The sequence below is a fragment of the Podarcis liolepis genome, assembly GCF_965112155.1.
Source record: "Podarcis liolepis genome assembly, chromosome: 11".
Taxonomy (NCBI): domain Eukaryota; kingdom Metazoa; phylum Chordata; class Lepidosauria; order Squamata; family Lacertidae; genus Podarcis; species Podarcis liolepis.
In genome coordinates, this window is record NC_139565.1 from 24,824,379 (window position 1) to 24,847,586 (window position 23,208).

General features: G+C 39.8%; 1 protein-coding gene across 4 annotated transcripts in view; it reads left to right on the forward strand.

Annotated features, from left to right (window-relative positions):
• EFNA5 (ephrin A5) overlaps positions 1-23,208 on the forward strand; it is a 215,280-nt gene that overhangs the window by 185,882 nt on the left and 6,190 nt on the right. For 2 of the 4 annotated variants that reach the window (XM_083464639.1, XM_083464637.1), the window contains exons 3-4: positions 16,442-16,507; positions 16,918-16,998. In XM_083464639.1, the coding sequence (XP_083320765.1) occupies positions 16,442-16,507; positions 16,918-16,998 (147 nt within the window). The remainder of the gene's footprint in view (positions 1-16,441; positions 16,508-16,917; positions 16,999-23,208) is intronic. The other 2 variants (XM_083464640.1, XM_083464638.1) reach the window with 1 other exon arrangement.

Below are 23,208 nucleotides of genomic sequence, written 5' to 3' on the forward strand. Positions count from 1 at the left end.
GCATTGGTATTTGTTGTGAGTAATACCAGTGTTACAACTATGTCTTCTGCAGTGAATACACAAAATCCTTAAACATCTATCTGCATGCACCTAAGAGCCCTGATTTGGCTTTGGTCCGCCAGTGCACATATATAAATGCTTCTTATTCACACAAAATGCTTGCTGGGGAATGTACCAAACATGATTGCCTGTAGTAAATTTGGCATCTTGGAAAGTAAAGGTTAAGCCAATTTTATTCCACTTTTTCTTTATCATAGTTCCTTCTCAGTGCAGGATTGTAGTTACTACTGAGGAGGAGGAGGAGGAGGAGGAGGAGGCAAAGGCAGGCAAGTGGGGAAGAATGAGGCAGGGCATATGGCATGTAATATTTCTGTTCCTATATTCTTACCCTGCAGAACTCTTCCTTCTCTGTTCCAGAATAGAATTCCTGAATAATGTTCTGCATCAGAGAGCTTTCTTTCTCTACTAAGCAACTTCATCCAATATTTGTTTATTTATTTAGTTATCGAACATTCTGAACTGTCATTTATCAAAATAAATTCCCAGGGCATCTATAAGCAATCAGTGAAACACAATTACAATTGTAAAATGTTGTACAATAAAGCAATCAGAATTTCCTAAAACACTCATGAACATTAGAGCAGCAGCTCCCACACATCTGGATCAGAGGAATTGCTTCCAAGGTTAAATATACAAATTCCATGATTAATTGATTTTCTCATTTTAGAAAATAAATAACGAGGCCCATCCGTTACGTTAAGTTAGGTGTGGGTTTTGCATCCCCATGATTCTCACTGTATCAAAATAGGTCAGTGTTAGGAAATGGCACTTTATTATTTTGCACTGCCAGATAGTTTGGGCCAGGCAATAGATAAAAGTTTTTGGTTAGATTAATGACCAAACTCCTTAATCTAAAGGTTTAGGTTAAAGCCTGGTGCTCATCCATTATTAGATGCCAGTAGCAATCCTTCTCAACTTCCATAGGCAGGATAACTGCATTGTCTTATGACTGAATCCACGGCTGTAAAGCAGGATAATGAAAATGTTGCAAAATATATGGAATTTTCCGGTCTTTGGCTCAGCTGTGGCAGTCGCTCTGCTCGCTGCGCTGCATAGCACACTGGCCATTTGTTGGCGAGTTCATATTTCACATGGCAGGGAATTGGGAAGACTAAGCAGACAGGAGAAGAGTTTTATTTGCAATAGCCTATGTATCCCTAGACTCTGATTTGACATTAAACATCTGCTTCGTGATCTGTTTCAAGGCCACTTCCCTTCCGCCAACAAAGGTTACGACTTCAGGCAAGCTGTGCTTTCCCTGGCAGGGGGAAATTTGCCTGAAGTCTTGATCTAGTCAGAATTAAAGCACCCTGCCTTCAAATCCTTTTTCAATTATTTTCAAGAGACTGACAGTAAATGTATCAATACGATACATTTAATTGGTAAACAAGGTCACTGCTTTGCTTAATCCATTGCTAAAACTTTTGTGACGAATGTTGGGGGAAATTATGAATGTAGTTCTTATTTATATTTAGGCAATTGGACTGATATCCATTCTGGTCTCTCAGGGCTTTTTGACATTACAGATGAAAACAAAATAAGCATGTGTATTGGTTCTCAGCTGCTTACTTCCAGTTTGTTAATTTAATAAATGTAGACTTGTATTCAGATGTTAGTCAACACACATGCTCAAAGGTGAAAAATTCAGCTCTTTGAAGTAATCCAATACAGCGTCTTTTTGTGTATGCATGATGGGAACCTAATTGCACATTTCACTTGCATTATACTAAATGCACTTTGAGAGTTTGATAAGGTTTCGTCTGAAGGACTGTCATCTTGTTTCATCCTGACATACACAAATTAAATCCTGGTTTCCTGACTTTCAACAATGGAGCTATTCTTGACCTTTTAGTAATGTGGGCTGTATGTTATCACCCACATGATTTACTGTTTTGGTACAAAGTCTGTAGCGCATATGGATATTCCTTTTTGTTTCAGAATCTTTCCTCCAGCTTAAAAAAAGAAGAAGAGAGAAAGTAATTGAATATTTGCATATCTCCAAGGAGCCATGCGGGTTAAACTCCCGTATTCGTCTTCTGCGGTTCTTAGGCCACTTTGGTTTAAGAATAAGAGCTATTGCTTTTATGAAGTCCCTTTTTCTATAAAGTCAAAACCTCACAGCGGTGCACAGAAAGCTAGTGGTATAAAGGAGCTAAGTAGAGTCTTTAATAGAGAGAGCTAGGTTGTAAGTGTTTTTGTTCCTACAGAGCAGATAGATTTAGCTCCATCTGTTCCATATTCATAACAAAGGAGATCGCTTACAGGAGGGCTGACTTCCCAAAGTAGCATAGTAATAATCTTTTCCCTTTTTTTCACTTCAGAATGAAAGGGTATGGTCACTTGAGTTCTGCAGAAAGAAGTGAGCACTTCAGACGGGCTCTTTTCCTGCAACTCAGTTTTAGGACAAACATTCTTCCTGACATGTTTAAAATAAAAAGCCCTGTATTCTCCCTGTAGGAATTCATTTGCAGAATTGCTTGAAAAATGTAGGCACATTAGAAAGAAACAAAAAATGAGCGTGGAGAGTTATATAGGAATGTGTACAAGCAGTTCCTGGGTGATGCCTCTTCTAATTCTAATAGTGTGGGTGTGCGCACTTTTACAAAGAGTACACTTTTTAAAAATCAGGTAGAAAACTGAAGTGGAAATCTGAGGTTCATTGAAAATGTGTGGAATATGTCTGCCAGCCTTTAACACTCTTTTTTTTTTTTTTTTTAAAAAGCTATAGTTGACCTTACATTTTATGGATGCTCTGATAAGTTGTTTAGTTGTTCTATAAAACCTAAGGGATGCCTTTTTGCTCAGATCATGTGGTGGGCTGGACTATATGTGGGGTAAAAAATGAATGAATTCCTATGCTCCACAAATAACCCAGAGATGCATTTTAAAATAAAAGCACACATTCTGCTCATGTAAAAGCATGCTGATTCCCGGACTTTCCACGGGCTGGATTGAGAAGGCAGTTGGGCCGCATCTGGCCCCTGGACCTTATGTTGCCTACCCCTGGGTTAGAATATGGAGGAGGTATCTGTCCACCGGGCTCTGCTCTTGGAAAGGTCCCAGCTTAGCTTGCTCAAAGTGTAGTCATTGAGAAGCTACTGCCGGTGGTAGCAATGGTAGAGCTGCAATATAAGGTGTTGTGGAGCCAGGGTGGAGCAGAGCCAGACATGAATCCACTTTATCCTAGGATTCTCCATCCCTGTGAGGGGCCCAATCTAGGCCTCTTAGCTGCACCTGCCAGGGACTGGCACAGCAACATAAAAATAAAAATTGCTCCCATCTTCTGCCTTGGTTGATGCAAGTAGCAGGGTTTGGGATGCAGTGTCCAACCCACTCTTCCTCTGTGCTCTTACCTCTGGGCTGAGTTAAATTTACTCTTTAAGGCTGCCATTCTGTACACATGGTTGTATAAGTCCCATTGAACTCAGTTGAATTACTTCTGGGTAGACATATATAGGTTTTCACAGTAAACTTTTATTTTCTTAGACATACTTTAGCTTAAGCACAGAAATACTCTCCAAAATGACACTAATGTGAGTAAACAGAACAATCAAGGAAACTAGGAATTGTGTCTTGTAAATGTACAAATGAAAAAAGAAAGAAAGAAAACCATTGGCATTTGTATTGCAAATTCAAGTAAGGCAAGCCAAGCAGGAATGTGAAGACCAAATTGCTGAGAATTGGACAATTTATTTTTCTTCCCCAAATATGTTAAAAGCAGGAAGCCAACGAGACAAGCAGTGGACAGTAATGACAAAGGTGTAAGAGGAACATTGGCGAAGACAAGGAAATTACACTGAAGCTAAATAAATCATCTGCATTGGCCTTCCCTGATCAAGAGATAAGAACATATTTAGAAGTTTAGAACCAGTTCGCAAGTTAAGATTAAAAAAAACTATTAAAGCCAGTGGGCATGCAATAGAGTTCTTTAAAAGATCCATTTTGGAAGAGTTTTTTAAACTAAATTTTATTAGATAGATGATAGATAGATAGATGATAGAGATAGATAGATATACGATTACCTCTAAATTTTCCTTCACAACATGCTTCAAGAAGAGAGCATCTACCAAGGTATACACCCAGATTAATTTTTAGAGAGCATTACTTAATCTGGGTATGTTAAACATATTGTAGAAAAAGAACTTTTCTGAGGGAGAATCAGCATGACTTCATTAAAGAAGAGCTGTTCGATAGTGGGACAGACTACCTTAGAAGGTGGTGAACTCCTTCACTGGAGGTTTTTAAACTGAAGTTAGAAGGCCATTTGTCATGGATTCTTTAGCTGTGATTCATGGACTAGATGACTCTCAGAGTCCTTTCCAACTCTACAATTCTATTCTAAGACGATTCATGCCTTGCCAATTGTTCAGATTTCTTTGCTATATCAACAATTATTCAGTTTTTGCCATTCTATACATTCATTTAGCTTTTCATAACATAGAAGATTAAAGGTTGGATCACAGGATTGGAGCACCTTCACTACAAGGGAAGTCTGAACTGTTTGTTACCTTTTAGTCTATAAAGACAGTGACCAGAGGAAAAGGTTCCTTCTGTTATAACGCTAGAACTTGGGTCACCCATTGACATTGATTGGCTGTACATTCAGGCAGGCAGTAAAAGTACTTCACACAAATACATAATTCATGGAATTTGCTGCCACAAGAAGTAAGTATGTTCATTAGCTTAGATGGCTTTAAAGCAGGATTTTGACAAATGCATGAACAATATTTATTGGGCTATTAGCTATTATGATTAAGTACCATCATAGACTACTGAATATGAGGACCGAAGGCATAACAGTGATGAGAGCTATTGGCTTCATTCCCTTCTAGTGAGCTTCCTCAAGACATGGCTTGCTGCTAAGAAAAAGGATTCTGGACTAGATTGCTCTGATCCAGCTGAACTTGCACTTACCATTTCAAGAACTGTTTTGGGGATAGTGCTGTTTAAATTATTCAGGGTTGGAAGAAGTTAAGCTTGCAAATTATACCAAATAAATCAACTAGATATAAGTAGCCTATGAAACTCCAGAAGAACCTCACCATATGGGGTTCCCTCTTGTGAGCTCAAAGTGTGCACAGCATGGGAAAGAGAGAGAGATCACTGCCACATACCCTATCATCTGAGTTGTAGTCTCTATGTGAAATATATTGGGTGCTAGGTTGAAATGTATCCTAGTGTTAGGGACTGGACAGAGGAGGAATGGTGGAGAACCCCTCCTCCCCAGCGTGAACCTTCCAGGGAAGAGAAAGACAGTATAGATTTACAACAGTGGTTTGCAGGAAGTCACAGGTCAGAGGCAGATGAGGGACAAAGTTGGGAATTAATGGAAGAAGAGGAGCGGGAGGCAGAGCCAGAGCAGTTGGCTGACACTATCACTAGAAAGCATTCCAGACCCCCCCTTTCTCCCAGAACCTGGCGCGCATTGAAAGTAGAAGAGCAAAGGGCTCAAAGAAAAATGGCCCTAAGCGGCCACCGTAAGGTGGGTGGTGATGTTGACAATTGAGGAGAGATGGGGGGGTGGAGATTACTCAGAGCAATGCCATTACTCCAAGAGGCTGCATTTCTAAGCCTCTCTCTGTGAATATTGAATAAAAGACCTTGGTAAGAACTTTTCCTGTCTTATCTACTCCCGGCAGCCTACCTTGAGGAGATCGGATTCCCTGACTCCTGACACCTATGATCTGTCATGGTATTGAGGGTCAGCAGTGCAGGAGTAGAATTGTGCCAGATTCAAGCTTGTATAAAGTTGTATTGTCAATTGGGTGTAAGTTTATACAACTCCTGTACAGTGAGTATAGTGGAAGTGTACATCCTACTCATTACTTCATCTTGTTTTAGCCACTCCATTGGGAAGTCTGGGCAGCACTCCTGATATATTTGTCATGGTGGTGCATCTTCTGTTCCATCAGCAAAGTGATGCCAAATCCTACAACCTGTAAACTGGTATAACACAGCAGTAGGATTGCTGTTAACTGCTCTGCTTTAACTGATTATGCACTTGGTAGTTGTAGATAAAGGCAAAATGTTATCAGAATTCACCCTGTGAACTAAAAAATCGTTTCTGAGTTGCTTACCATTTTAATCTATGAAAGTGAAAGTTTATAATGGTGGGGAAGCCACTGGTCATTATTATAATCAAACAATCAACAGATTGAGTTAAACAGAAACCATTGATTTATCAAGTACAGACATATAATCTAACCCTAGCAAATTGCATGATAGCACACATGATAGGGATTTGCTGTTACTAATGTGACAATGATATGTCCATCAGTTGATTTAGTCCTATCTTGTCTAGAGATGAAATTAATTAAAATTGAGTTATTATTTCTTTGGATTAGCATTTCATTTTTAAAATGAAAAAAAAAGTGTACCTTTATGCACTGTTAATAGATTGAAATAACTTGACAGTTATCTAACTACGTTTCTGATTCTGGGACATTATAAGTCACACTGTCATTGAAATGTTCCAGGGGAAGTGTAAAATTAGAGACCTACGTCATATATCCCCTGGGCATTTAATTCCTGTAGTAGCTCAACAGTGTGAGTTCTTCCAGTACGCTGATAATGTTTGCTTGTGAACCAGCCCTTGGAGGTGAGCAAGCCCTCATCTCCAAGGGCCACTTGCAGAAGTGGGAGCTCAGGAACCATTAACACACATACACAGAAATACAGTCAGCACACACACACACACACACACACACACACACACACAATTTCCAAAGAAAAGAGTTGCAGTATGACTTGTATACCAACTGACCCATGGAAACCAAACCCACTGTTTGGTGAGCTGGGAAGGAGTGAGTACGTCCCTCCCCAGCACCAACTCACCCACAATAATTCCAGTAATGTCCTGCCTGCCAAACACTTGAGGGGATTCATCTCTCTCTACACATGCAAATTACAGCCCCTCAAGTGTTTGATGGACTGAGATAGTACAGTTGTGTTGGGGGATATAGCTATGTCCTTCCCCAGTGCATTCTTTCTAACATAATCACCCTGAGGGGGTTCCCAGGGGATGGGAATGCAGTGTTAGCTTAGGCACCAAGGGTGGGCTACACAAAAGGCATCTGAGGGCTGCATGCAAGCCATGGGTTGCCCACATGTGCACTAGACAGTCTACCATTTGTGGGAAATAGGATCATCTTAAAGGATGGTCCTGGTTGTTGGTGGGCCCACAACACAGTTCCCCCCTCCCTGCTGTGGGGGGAGTGATGCCCTTTAGGCCAGGGTGGCACCATGATCACCCCATGCCTCTTTTGGTCAATCACAATTGAATGGGGTGATCATGGGGGGTTATGAAAGCAGCAGTGTGACATGTGCTGAGCAACTGCTTCGCGTTGCCAAACACCTGTCCACCCTCCCTTTTGTTTTAGGTGCCCTCTGGCCTTGCTTTGGACTTGGGACGGGGGGTGGGGTGGGTAGGAATTTTTCCGTTTGGCAGATTGGCACTGGCCACTTGGTTTTTGCCTACCTCTTAGCAATCGCTACAACTTCGTAAGGTTAGGCGGTTAGGCATTGGGTTATTGATGTGGGGGGGGGGGAGGTTGGCCATCCCCTGCCCCTCCACGTTCAAGGGTATTCCAGTAAAGGAATCTGGGGCCTGGATCCTGTCTGAAGTCCGCTTGAGGGGCTAGGGCCATGCCAGGCCTCTGGGAACACCGGGGCGAGCTGCAGGCGGGTTCCCCCAATGTGGCTTCCTCTTTGGGTGGTTTACCCATCCTGACTCCCTGCAAGGTGGGCAGGAGTCAGATAGAATGTATTGCCAATGCCTAAGCAAATACCACTCACATTTGCTGTAATCAATAAAGTTGTGGCCTAAATTTTGCCCATTAACCTTAAACCAAAATCTGTGTCTGTGTGAATTTATTTCTTCTGGGGGGCTGGCTTGGGGGCCTTGACATGCAATACTCAATTCATGCTATTGATGTGGTAGCGGGGAGGGGATTGTGCTGCTCCTCTGCTATGTGAATTAAGTGCCTGCCCCATGGGATGTATGAGCTGGGGTATTTGCTGTCTTTATGCTCCGCCCTTAAGGCATGTGAGTTCTGTTTTGTGTTTCATTCTATGTTCTTGTTGAAACACCAACAAATGTATCTTAGGGGACTTTCACTACACCCCTCTTTCAGGAGAGAGGAGGCAGTATCTCCTCATGTATAAGCACTGCAGTGGAGCATAGTTGCATGGCACATTCAGTAACTCTGTATCAAAGCTGATGAAGGCAGATAAATCAGTTTCCCATGTGCATGTGAGTGTTGTTTGTGGGAAGGGTGTTACTGGTTTGTTTGTTTCTTTTAATTATGTATTTTGTGTTCTCATTTTTATGTTGTGGACCACCCTGTGATTTTTGGATGAAAGGGAGTGCACATATTTAATAAATTCATCATCATTATTATTAGTAGTAAATGCATTACTTATTAAAACATTTTTTTCAATTAACATTGTCAGGCAGATGTTCTACCAGTGCTTTTGCATTTTTCTCAGTAGTTGTTAGAGCTGTATCATCTGCAGCTGGCATCCTCCTGTCTCTTGCTTTAAGACATTCAAAATCTTCCGCTTTGTCAGTAGCTTGACCCTGTTGATGATTAAATGTTGAGATATGGCAGACTAGGTGAGATCAAATGTTGCCAGCAAGTTGAATCACCTCCTACGGCTATGTAGGAAAGCAATTTACTCAGGATGCATGCTTGATAAAGCAAGTTTCAAGAATGAGCAAGTAATGAATGTACAAGACTTAAGTCTCTATGAGCGGTCAGATTTAGACACAACTGGACAATTAATTCTTGGGTTGGAAATGGGAATCAATATATGGCGATCCAGATAAATCTTTAAAGCGTGCAGATTTCTGAGGGATGGAGCTTTCTTTGTGGGTAGAAATACTCTGCATTATGGTTTTTAATTTTGTAAAAAATAGTTTCAATGTACAGAATTCCTTTTGTAAGTGTATCATACTCATACTTACTTTTTGTTGGTTCATTAAATTTCAGTAGACCTTTTCAATAGTGTCTATGTAAATGTGAAACTTTTTTCAGTTTGCATTGTGAGAAGAATATTAATGCTTAATACTGCATTTACCTGGCTAATCTACATACATTTGTGTTGTACTGTAAATCACACTAAATCCTACAGGGGAAAGGCTCAGCTCTGCTAACAACTAATAGGCTCTCTTTTCTTTTGACTCCCGCAAATTGAGAAATATTGCCCATGGCAAACATAATGGGAAACTGCATTTTTAATGCTCCCACACAAACTCATTTCTTTACAAAGGAGGAAGCAGATGGCGCTTCTTAAAAATGAAACTTCCCAAATCTCTGGGGCTGACACAGAGTATTGGATATTTTGGTGCTTCTGGCTATCAGAATTAAGATTTGAGGGTTATGTAAGGTTATGTGGATCTTGGATTTGACTAATGTCAATGGTATTGTGCTTGAAATGGCTAAAGGCAAATCATTGCTATAAATACTTTTTTCACACACCCCAAAGAGCTTGTCGTTATAACTTAGGCAGAAAACTGCCTGAACATCCTTTTCAGACTTGCTTGTAGTGGGATAGAGTTGGCTCTGTTCTTGTGTTTGTGCCTTCAAAGTTTGCAGACTGACTAGGACCGCTTGACTGGTTTTTGTGACTTCTGGGTATCTATTCCAGTCTTGTAGACAGCTATTTTTTAGAATGACAAGAGAGAGAAAAATCTCATGGTTCAGATTTCACTCTCCCAGCATGGAATGACATCCTAATGGAGCTAATAATTCTGCATGGTTATTTTAAGATGAAGCAGGTGCTTCTAGGTCAGTTTCACCATTCAACACGTTGGGTTTATATCTGGCCTGTGACACTACACCAAACAGGGAATAATAGGGAGCCCTTAAGATTAGCTGTTCAGTAGGGCAAATTGTTTGCAGCAGATATACAAAGAAAAGACAGAAGCAGAATTCAGTAAGGAATATACAGTAGTGATTAACAACATAATGAACAAATTGAATTGTCTGTGACAGTGTTTCACAGAAGAGTAACTTAGTATGATCTCTCTTCATGAAACATTCTTACAATAGGACCTGGGTATACAAAAGGGATGCGGGTGGCGCTGTGGGTAAAACCTCAGTGCCTAGGACTTGCCGATCGTATGGTCGGCGGTTCGAATCCCCGTGGCAGGGTGAGCTCCCGTCATTCGGTCCCAGCTCCTGCCCACCTAGCAGTTCGAAAGCACTCTTAAGTGCAAGTAGATAAATAGGGACCGCTTTATAGCGGGAAGGTAAACGGCGTTTCCGTGTGCTGCGCTGGTGCTGGCTCGCCAGCTGCAGCTTCGTCACGCTGGCCACGTGACCCGGAAGTGTCTTCGGACGGCGCCGGCTCACGGCCTCTAGAGCGAGATGAGCACGCAACCCCAGAGTCCGACACGCCTGGCCCGTATGGGCAGGGGTACCTTTACCTTTTATACAAAAGAGTAAGAAAATGTTGCTCAAAGTTTCTTGCAAGCAAGTTATCTTGGAATGAGGAAACTGCTTAAGCAAATACAGTATGTGCTGTTTAAGAGCAGGTGCTGTTCTTATTCTCTTCTAAGCAGATGCAAGTTATACAGAGGGCAGAAAAATATCTCTGTCTATCCCTTGACATCCACTTATCTTCATCACTAGCTTTGCTAGTGCCTAAAAGGCCAGAAAGACACTACTGCTATTTTGTACCTGTGCTAGTTTTACAGAGTTTCAATAGACTCTGATTTCCCTCATCCAGCTTAGTCAAAAGAAGGTCTCCATTATTACTGATTAGGCTTGTCAAATATAGTGACTGATAGTTAATGTTTTCAGTTGGAGATAGGCCTGCTGAACCGGATGGTTCTCTGGGCCCCTTCCAGGTCTACAATTTTATTATTCTATATGAACTAGGGAATATTTAAAAAGTAGCTTTCGAATGAACCAGATAGCCCTTTTCCAGACAATGGGAAAGGAAATCTTGATTCACCCTAAAGTTCTTTTTCTTGTAGAAAAATGATAGTTGTCCAAAAAAAGTTGAGAAATCAGGATTTTAGTGTGACTGGGTGTATCCAGCCCAAAGCAAAAGGTAGCAACAAGAGATAGGAATTCATGAAAGGAATTGAGTGCCATGCTAAGGCGATTGATCCATTGATGCAAGCATGCTGGCTTGCCAGATGGATCAATCCTTCCCTCCTTCCCCCCACATGTTGTTCCAGGGGTTCTCCTGAGCCCTTGCAAAATCAATTGAGAGGGTGACACAGAGAGAAGGGGGGGGGGGAAGCCCCGTTGAAAGGGGAAGTTTTTGCACAGGGCTGCTGCTGCTGAAGCTCATTAGTTGAATCCCCCTGTGTGTTCTTTCTAACTCCAATTTAATTTCATGCAAGAAGTGTATCCCCCCCCTGTAAACAATAAACATTTTTCTTGCCAATGCAAATGTAAATAGAGTGCACCATTAATATACCCATATTGTGGGTGTGTGCAACATTGTACTTGAGAAAGTGTGATTCAGGAAGCACAATGGGGAAAGAGTGTGGTGTGATTAATTGCTTTCTTGCCTATTGAGGAGAGGGAATTGGAGAACTTAAATAGGTATATCCATGTCAAAGAGTCAAATTATTGTTATTTCAGAAAGAAAGAAAGAAAGAAAGAAAGAAAGAAAGAAAGAAAGAAAGAAAGACTGTTTGCTATAGTATTAGCTGCTTGCCTTTAAACTGTTTATCAATGCATGGGCATTTGAGCCTTGACTGAACATCTTAAATATGCTTTGACTCTGACTAGCCCCATCCTACCTGAAACATCATGTCTGGTATTGTATTGAATGTAGGTTGTTAGCCTAAGATCAATTTGATGAAAGCTGTTCAGTAACATAACTGGATTGCAATTAACAAAACTTCAGTTCTTTGCATGATTTAGGGTTGACATTGTGGGAGAGCAGGGCTCTTGTGTGATAACAGCTGTGTGGCAGGCAGGAGTTCAACAGATTAAGGCTTTTAAGCATGGAAAGACAATTATGGTGAAAGCTTCCATTGATGACATTCTGTCTTTTAAGACATCTGATTGCTTGTGTGTAGCCACTTTGTATTTCATTGTTTCTAAATTTGCATATGTCTTTAAATTAGCACGTGCACATTTGTACTTGATTTTGAGGGTGAGGTGTCTGGCTAAATTGACATGCAGAAGATCCATGTTAGCACCCCTGATTGCAGATGTACCTTGAATTCACTAATCAATAAGGGTTCATAGACGGAATCAGTGCTTGCTCAGATTCTGAATACTTAATAAAGGTAGAGATCAGTTAATTTGTCAAGATACTGTTTTTCTGATTAGAAAAGTTTAGCATCTGCTAGCATTTTGGAATGTGGATTAGCAATGCCTGGTAGTGGTTTAATTTTTGTGGATTGCTTAATGCATTTTAAATGCAATTATTGTAGCTTTGTTTCAAAGTAAAAGAAGAACAAAGCAAGGAAGAAGCTCAAAATCACCCTGCTCAAGTTACTAAAGGGATATCAATCTTATTCTTGGTACCTGACATCATTCAGAGTGAAAGGGGTCTGCATTTATTCTTGGGGATATACTCTGTGAAAAGTAGTAAGAAACAAACAAACAAACAAACAAACAAACAAACAAACACAGAGCTCGTCAGGAGAAAAACTAGTATTTGGGCATGAAAGATTAGAACTATTCCATGATATGCAGGGGCAAAGCTACCATATAAGCACTAATCTGTCAGCAGTTTGTGCATTTTCTCCCTTTAGTTGTGGTAAAACGGGTTATAATCATAAAGAGAGCAGATGGAAACGATTGCCTTTCTGTTTTATTAGAGGAAAAAATACACCAGGTAGTTTATAGGATAGCAAAATCCATGCTGCCTTTATTTTGCAAAGGCAAATAATAGCTTCCAAAGTAAGAGCATAAAACTGACATCCTGCCTTTGAGTATGTAGGCTGTCATTTGTAAAAATCAATTAAAAGTCTGGATGGAGCAGGAAATAATCAAATACTCATTTTTGCTTAGGCTAACAGGGCAAGCAAATTTGCTTGTTAGGTAAGGAATACAGTATTCCGATTTTGTTAAGCATCCTGTCCTGTCTTGAGAAGGATTTGTATATTCATCAGGGGCCACAGGAAGGACACAGTTTCCTGGATGCCCCTACAGAGTGCAATGCAGTGCCCTGTAACACATCAGTTACTGTAAATGTCAGTAGAGAGAGGGTTGCTGGTTGGTTTTTTTACCAACTTTGATTTAGTGAGAGCCTACGGCCAAGCCAGCTGTTAGCACTTCTTAACTGCTTGTCAGTGAGTACCAGGCAGAGCAGGAAAGCATCATTTGCTGTTCAGTTTTGTTTTGTGATTAAAAGAGGTAGGCAGGCAGGCACTTTTAACAAGTGCTGGCTTACTCTATTTGAACTGCCACCCCCTCTTTCTCTTGTGTTCCTCCCTTCCCTCCTTGAACTTGTCATTTCCCCCCCAGAAAATATGCCTTGGAAACAATGACTCAAAGTCTGAAGGAGCCGGTTCATAATTCTTTTACCGTCTACATCTGCATATATCAATAATGAAGATGCAGTAAATTAATGTCTACCTATAATCAACTATACAAAGGAGCAGCAGATTGAATAAGGGCATCATGCATGCTCAATGAAAACAAAATTATCAAAGTTAGCATCTTCTGAGATCGTGGAAGCACTTGGAATATGCTCTGGAACAAGAACACTTGCTTAATAAAGCCACACGTATTTTTTTAAGCAAGTCTTCACAAAGTCCCTATAAGCCCCACTTACCTTGAGGCTTAGTGTGTTGGTTATTGGCTGGCTGTGTACACAAACCACTAATCTCTTTTTGTCATCGAGCTCCAGTTCAAGTCTGTCACAAATACTATCCCTCGGTGCCTTTTACCAGTGCCTTATCACAAAGGCCTTTTTTTAGCACCAGTCTCGTGGGCGCTGTCTGCCGAACCCTCTCCAAGCCAGCTGTCTAGTACAGGGCAGTTGGATTCTTTGCAGCATCCATAATCAAACAAATGGATTGTTTTCATAATACCCACCACCAAGCTCTTCACTCACCTGGGCTTTTCTCCTTTCATTTACTGCATTTCTTTACAGCATTATAAAATCAACAGCAGCGGTTAATTATGTAGCACAATCAGTACGACACTTATCTTCATCCAGTGTTATATCCTCAAATAATAATATACCTGTTGGTGGACAGACTGACATCTGGATGTGCTACAAACCATGATTCCATTTCCCTGTGGTGCTTGGTCATATGACTAAAAATGTGCACATTTGGACCACTCAATGAGTCATATGACCTACCACATGCGTTAATTTAGAGGCAAACCAATTTCCACATCAATGCATATAATTACAGTGGTACCTCGGGTTACACACGCTTCAGGTTACATATGCTTCAGGTTACACACTCCACTAAGCCAGAAATAGTGCTTCAGGTTAAGAACTTTGCTTCAGGATAAGAACAGAAATTGGGCTCCGGCGGCGTGGCGGCAGCAGGAGGCCTCATTAGCTAAAGTGGTGCTTCAGGTTAAGAACAGTTTCAGGTTAAGTACGGGCCTCCGGAACGAATTAAGTACTTAACCCGAGGTACCACTGTATTAGCAGTTCATGATTCCTAAAAGCAGATTCGTGATTTGCTGAAAGCAGGGATTTCATAAATGTAGCAGAGTTTCCAGTGTTTAAACGGCATCACATGATTACCCCCTAGAACCAGTAATGAAGAAATGAAACACTTTTATTGAGGTGAAGAAGGACCACAGTTTTAGTAACTTTATAATCAGAATCTTCAACAGTTAACTGGCTTTTCTTAATACAGGTGACTCCCCACTTATGCGGGGGTTACGTTCCAGCCCCCACCCCACATAAGCAAAATGAGAGTAAGTGGGGAGCCTACTGCAGTACATACAGATTCCGGACGAACAGCTGTTGAGCGGGGTAGCACAGCAGCAGCAGCAAGAGCTCCCATGTGCCATTTTGGAGCCTGGACCTTTGGCTTTCTGGCATCCTGTTCTGACTCTGGGGAAGGTATCCTTGTGAGCTACAAGGATTTTCTAGCTCTCTTTAGCCATTTCAGCTTAGGATTGATTGATTGATTGATTGATTGATTGATTGATTGATTTCCTGGTGCAACGCGTATATGCAGTCGTACGAGAGTCAATTGCGCACAAGTGGGGCCAGATGTCTGTACTACATTCCCAGCCCCAGTGGAAGTAACTATTTGCTGTGTGGCAATGCACACCATTTTAGTGCAAGCCTCAGCCCAAAGTTCAGGGCAAGTTCATCCTGGCTTTTGCATCTCTTTGCCACAATGCAGACATATTTTACACTTATTTGGATCATTGTGTTTCTTGGATACAGAGCTCCTGTGACCTGAACTCCAATCTCAGTGTGTTCCTGCTGTTTGAGGAGAAATACTTTGTCAAGGTCTCCTTCTCACTGTGGCACCTCTCTCTGGAGGGTCGGAGAACTCCTTGTAACAGTGTGGGAGAGAGCATGGGGCGGGGGGAATTCTGGCGGAAGAAGGAGTACAGTGGTACTTTGGGTTACATATGCTTCAGGTTGCATACACTTCAGGTTACAGACTCCGCTAACCCAGAAATAGTACCTCGGGTACTATTAATATACAGTGGTACCTCAGCTTCAGGATGAGAACACAAAGCGTGCTCCGGTGGCGCGGCGGTAGTGGGAGGCGCCATTAGCTAAAGTGGTGCTTCAGGTTAAGAACAGTTTCAGGTTAAGAACAGACCTCTGGAACTAATTAAGTTCTTAACCCGAGGTACCACTGTATATTAAATTCAGCCAGGAAGATGCTCCGCTGGAATAGATTGCAGTCTCTTCTGTGAATGGAAGGAGTTCTTCCATTCATCCAGCCCCATACCAGTAGTTCTTGAAAAATATACTCAGTAGCAGCAGGAAAAAATGATTCCCATTAGAATTTTTAAGTCACTGCAGCTTTCAGGTAGTTATTATTTAGTATGTTAGCATGTGAAAATGATTTTCTGCACCCACCTTACTACATCAAAAGTGGCCATGCAGACTGGCCCTTAGAACCAGTTTGTAGAAGCAAGCTGGTTTGCTGCTGTTGTTGTTGTTGCTGCTGCTGCTGTCGCTGTGGTTGTTGTTGGCCTGAGTCTTATTGGGGCTCAAGGGTAGAGTCTGGTGGGTGGGTTCTGTGGCTTCTTACTTTGCACAGTTGTTACGCCACTCTTTCTTTTGCAAAAAGAGCAGTGGCGTGGCCTTGAAGCTTCAGTTTATTGCTATTCAGACTGCCCCATATCATCTACTTTCTTCCTTTTTTAATGTGCTGCAGATGTGTTATCTTAGGAAAAGAAGAATGTACTGCATTATGTCTGTAGGACAAAGAGTAACTATGCTTCCTCCCCCTTCTCTTCAACAGCATCTGCAATCCCTGATAATGGGAGGAGGTCCTGTCTAAAGCTGAAAGTCTTTGTACGGCCTGCAAGTAAGTTATTTAGATCTTGCTTAGAGGGTGGCTTAATAGCACATGCTTTGTTTGGTCTGGTAAACAGCAGTAAAAACTTCTTTTTTTACTCTTGAATCCTGTGTGGTATCTGTTCTATATAGCGGCTTTTTTGTTTTTGTTTTCACCATATCTTTTTTATCATTTTTCACAAAGCTTTTACTCTTATTTGTTTCAAGTACACAGCAGTTGCTAACTTGTTGTTTCTTAGACTGTTGTACAAAAATACAATTATTGTGGCGTTTGGAAGCATGCCACAACTAAGAGATACATACATATAATAGAAATAGAAATAGAAATCACATTGAGCAACAACAACAACAAAAAGGAAAATGGGGGATTTAAGGGTGTCTCACTAACATATTTGGCTGTTATCTCTATTTTTGTTATAGACAACTGTATGAAAACTATAGGTGTTCATGACCGTGTTTTCGATGTTAACGACAAAGTAGAAAATTCATTAGAACCAGCAGGTTAGTATGCTTAGAGAATCTCTTTTAACAAATGCCTCTATCCTCTGGCGCGTCTGCTTCTCTTCCCTTCTTTCTGTCTGCATAGTTTGCATGGTAAAATGACTCTGCTTTTACTCATTTCCCGCAATGCTAATATTGCTTATGGTGTTTCTCATTTGCTAGCGCTAGTATTCTTGTCCAATGGATGGGAGGCAAAGTATGCTTTTTCCATGACAAATTATTTACTCAAACATGGCATCCCAATTTTAAAAAAATTAGCAGTTCCTCTGTCCCCATTCCCACCCCATTTTTGCAGTAAGTTGCCGCAACACCACTGTATCCATTCAGGACATAAATAATTAAGAGAGGAAATGTGTGTGTGTGTGTGTGTGTGTGTGTGTGTGTGTGTGTTTATATACTTTCGATATTGTTTACATGTTTACACATCTATGTATTTAGAAGCATTTAAACCAGTGGTTTCCCTGCCCACAACAAGCAATTGACCATAACATCATTGATAAGTCAGTTGTCCAATGGGTGGACAGAATCTTATAAATTTAATAAAGCTACCTTTCCAAAAGTGTCACGTTTTGATCTATATGGTAGAACAAATATGCAATAAGTTCTACTGGTTAAAATCAAAATTATTTCAGGCTTTAAAATGAGAACAATGGCTGTATATCATTATGTACCTTTAAACTAATAGCATATGTGAAAGACTTGTCTACAAGTGTTCCTAAAGATCCTTGTGCAAATGAGTATTACTATTCAGGCTGATCTCGATGGGAATATATCTGTATGCTTTAAAAGACTGCCTGCAGTACAAATGCTTTCATAAATATGAATAAGATATACATACACTTGGAAGTTTTGCTCTGTAAATTTAGAGTGCAATCTTGTTAATTAAATGCTTTTAAATTTCTTTGATTCAATGGGATTGAGTTAAGCCTAAACAGAACTGTCCCCATTGAAACCAATGTACATAATTATAGCTGGAGCTCATTAAAATATGCATCTCTATAGATGTTTTATGTGTGCATGGATTTATATATGCACTCTGCCAAATAAATATATGTAAACTCTTTTTTTCAAATAATTACTAGCAAACACATTTTTTTTTGCAATCCCATCTGTAATCAGTTACCTCAACACTATTTTTTTCAGTTCTGTTTTTATAGTGAAAATATTAAAGAACTTTTGAAAGCTAAACTGTCTACTGAACATGAACGTGCCTGTGGACATTGCTTTTACATGAGAGATTTTAATCATTATCCATTAAATACAGAATCTTAGAGTGAGCCTATATGGCTAGTTGATAATTGTATTTGTATTCTAGGCTGTGGGGTGGAAAATTTATTCTACCATACTTGAGTATACTCTTGCCCTGTAAAAGAAACATAGTCTTATCCTAAGGAACTAGTCCCTATCACAGATAGTTAATGAAGAGGCAACTGTTTGCAAGGGACAACTATTTTGTGCTGTATGTTCTATTACTGATTTGTCTCTAAGAGCCAGTGCAGATATAACACACCGGTCACTTAATCATTGTTAAGAGATTAGAAGTGGCCCATGGAATTGCACATTTTCCTTCCAGCCATTGCTCCTTGCATGTGAATTCTCTGTTGTTGTTTTACCACAGTTGATGCTAACTAGGATATCTCTTAACCATGGTCTGCTAAGCAGCTTCTCCATGTTTAAATCTGATGCTGAAGTCAGCTTTAACCGTGATTAAAGAAGAAAATGGATTTTATACACAAGAAGGAGCTTGGAAAGGCTTAGGTCTGCATTGACTCAAGCGCACAAACAGCTCTATAGTGACACCTAGTAGCAGAGCACAAGCATTGCAACAGAACTTATCAAAAATCACATTCTTTTGAAAGATGGCTTTATATATTTCCCAAAAACCTCAAAGGAAAAATAATAATATAATCCCCACCCCGCACCACTGTGTCACATTCCTAAATTATTTTAGTAGCTGAAAAGCATATTTGCTGATGCTCTGCGGTTTGTTAAATTTCTCTGCCCCCTCAAATTACAACGTAACGAGCTATGTTCAGTCTGATCAACATATCTACAAATTATGTCTCATTTGTACAAGCTACCACAAGCCTTGATTGGTAGCAAGCATTAGGTCCTACAAACCATGTCCTACTATGACACCACAGTAATGTACACACACATTTATCAGTATTGAAACAGATATTATCTTTTTAAAAAGGGTGAATGAAAAGTTATTTATCTTTCACTTTCGAGTGCATTTTAAGGCTCCAAATTATTCGTTGACTGCTGGATATCTAACAGCTACACACCTGACATCACATATGATGTCTGTTGTGTGGCAAGTGGGCATGGGTTAGGAAAAACAGCCTCACAGGCCAAATTGGGGCACATGACAGACCTAAGTTTGCCTGGAGGCTAATGGTTCTCTACCCCTGTGCTAGCAGAGAGTAGAAATTCAGTGGGGGGGACGGGACTTTTCAGTTGTCTCAATGACTTCATAGAGAAGAATGAGAGAAGCAAGCTCCACCTTCCATTATCTGAGCCTTGTTTTTAATCTGAGTTCTCTACACTTTCCATTTTTTCTTAACAGTTTTAAAGTAGCTGAACATGCATTTATCTATCCCTTCAACTTTTGAATATGAGCTAATCCATTGTGAACAATAGGTAGAACCTGAAAGCTTCATTACCACCTCATTCACTCACCAGAGGAGAAAGGACCCCTTGCCATCATTATCCTGACAAATTTGCCGAAGTCTGTTTATCAATGCAGAGTAATTATAGTGCATTTAACTCCTGACACAGGACACAGGTGACCTTGGTTTTCATCACACTGGTATACCAGGGTGTTGCTGTTGTTTAACTCTTACAGCCAAAACCTTTGTGTTGGCCGGCTACTGTCCACCTTATATTTAAAGCATTTATTTAAAAAGACTACTACTTGCACTCACAAATGAGAATTTAAATACTTTTAAAAATGCTTTTATCCTGTTTTAGATGTCATTTTTCCATAATGGAAGTGCCTTCGGCTGGAATTTATCAACTGTTTGAAACTTAAGCACATAGGCGGCCTCAGATGTGCTATGGCAGCTGCTCAATTGCAAGGCATTATGATTAAGATACTACGTTAGACACAAATGTGTTATAGCAAAGCAAAATCAAACCAGTTCCAACACACACTTCTCAGTATCGATAGGCAAAATACTTATGCAAAAAGTTCAGTTTCCATAAAAGTCTAGAGCAGTTGTGTATCATTGTCAGCTTTATCAGTAAGAATGTTCCTCTTCTGAGCATGAAGATCCTAAAATGCCCAGGAATCTGTTTTGCAGAAGAGCGGCGAAACCATGTTAATGAGTCATTAGCGTGTGGTATCTAAACACAATGCAAAATGTTGGTAGAGAGAAGAAGAGTAGGTGGTGTAGGGAGATGCCTAAATGAAAAGCACATTTACGCTGACGCAGAGGCTTCTTTTGCATGAGAAAGTTTTCATACAATCAAAGCCTTCCTCCCACCTTTGATGACAAAGTAGCTCCACCCCTGCATCCCTGTTGCCGGTATAGGGCAACAACAACAACTTTGAAGTTAATGGAGAAGCCACATTGCAGCATGTACAGATCTGGAGCAGGGTCAGCTCCCATCCACAGAGTATTTTCACAAGATTACCTGAGAAGATATTTGATAGTAATTCCCAGCTCACTAACAGTTTGCTATTAACATGCTGCTTCATTAACAGGGACAGTCCCACTGAGTTTTGTTGCATGCTGTCTAAACTGTGTACTAACATGCTAGTATTGTAGTGTACGTGTCTGGTTGCTGTGCTCTCCTTTTGTCTTTTACGTGTGGGGTGGGGACAAAGGCAGTTGCCCAGCAGTCAAATTTCTTCTTTTATTCCGCCACCACCACCTTTCCTCCAAAGTAACTTAAACAAAAATTAGTTAAAATCAACCCATTCCAATTAAAATAAGATTTAAAATGAATAAATAAAAATAGGAGCAGCAGCCAATTTAATAACATCAACCAGTAATTGTATACAGCAATCTTCCAGGAATTTAATGCCAACTGAAACTTTGGCAACTGAAATTTTATTGCACCCAAAAAATAACATTGTATGGGTTTGAAATGAACCTAAAAAGCTGACAGCCACGCATCTGACTTCCAAAGTTGGTTGTTCCCACAGTAATAGATGTTTCTTGGGTAACCACCTTGTTTACCTACCCATCATTGCTTAATAATTGGAATTATATCTAATTTATGGTTCCATACATTTTGTACAAAATCATAAATAAGGCAGAAACTGAATAGTTGAAACTCATAATTCACAAAGTAAACATTTTAAATTTTATTTTTAGGGCAGTAATTTCAGAGAGGGCTTACACCAGCAGTTTAATCAACAATAACATGCTACGATTTAAATTCATGGTTTATCTCTGCTTAGCTCTCTAATAAACCATTAAGGCAAGACGGGCAACTTGACTTCATTCTGCCTCCTAAAATGTAGGATGTGGCAGTACATTGAAGAAGACATCATCGGCTCTCATTCTCTAGTGTGAATTAGTACTTCTAGGTGCTAGGGGTTTCCTGGAGAAGCTTTGAAGCAGATAATCTTGGTGGGCCTATACAATATTAAAAATGTGAGGGCTCCAATAAGACCCCGTAAAAGAACATAAGGACCAGGATGTTTAAAAGTGATTCCATTTGAGTCTGCCCATTCATTAAGGTTACCTGGAGAAAAACTATTCCCCATCCAAGTCAAATCTATGTTGCATTTAGCCAGCATGCAAGAGAGAACCTTCAAGATGGCATCTCTGAGATTCTGATACTCTCTAGCAAGAGTGAATCTGCCTCTTTTCTGCTCCCAGTGGGCGAAGACCTCTCTCTTGCAGCTGACATTTGACCCACTAAGTTTTTAGTTGTTGTTTTTTAATATTCCCATTGTGGTTTTTGTAAATTGTTCTTAATCTTCCCAGTGTGGTTATTTGTAAGTTGTTTCATCTGCCATTCTTATCTTTGTCTTTTACCTGCCATTAATTTTGTATTTTATTATGTTTCTATTGCCTTGTTTTCATCTTTTTTAAAACAGAAAAGCAGGGCTTAAATGTTCATGATACATCAATAAATAAACTCATGCATTAAGGATCTGTTTTATGACTAAAGTGAGATTTTAAGCACTGGAGTTGAAACCAATGCCTTGCTTTTGCTAGCTTAATTCAGATGAATCAACAAATGAATGCACTTTGAGTTTTTAAGTAACTTAGGGGTCAGTTCAAAATGTGTTATGTATTTGGAATTTTTTTAAAAAAGTTCTTCTACTATACTAGGGATTTTACTCAGGGATGCAAGTTCATAAAACTTGCTTTAAAAATTTAGCCTGAAGTATCATATACAGTATAGAGAGTGTTTCGAATCTGAAAATTTTTCTGACACCATAAACTGATCCAACTAGTATGTCTGACATATTCAATAAAAATTAACATGACTAATATTTTCTCTTTTAAGAATAGCTGATATGTACCCTGAAATTGCATCTGACTTTTTGTGATATCATTGAGATGTGTTCAAAAGAGAAATATAATATTCTGCTCCACTTGTTTCACTACTAATAGGTATTGGCTTTCTCAAAGTTTTAATGTTGGTTATTTTTCATTAGCTGTAATTCACCAGAAATTGTATTAATTCCATTCTGGTATTCAGCAAAAATCAGTGGTGAAGGTTTTTATCAGCCCTTTACCATTTTCCATTGCATATAGTGACCCTGATAATGTCAGTATCACTGTCCAAATATTTGACAATTAAAGCTATGTTCGTCAGTGAAAACCCAATTTGATTTTTTAGACCCACTGAGCTTGTTTAATAATAATAATAATAATAATAATAATTAATAATAATAATTAATAATAATAATAATAATAATTTTATTTATACCCCCATATGGCTGGGTTTCCCCAGCCACTCTGGGCAGCTCCCAGCAAAATAGTAAAAACACAATAAAACATCAAACTTCACCAACCAGGGCTGCCTTCAGGTGTTGAGTAACTTAAAGACAGTGTTGTCAATCTAAAGCTTTCAAATAGGCATGCTATGATTCTGGAAAAACAGATTTGCTCATAACTATTTAGCATCAGTAGTTTTAGAATTAGAATCACAACTCCATTAGAGTTAATATTACAAACCACAAATTCAGTACACTTAAAAGTCGCACACACAACTGCATCCTTTACAGGCCTTTTCTGTTTT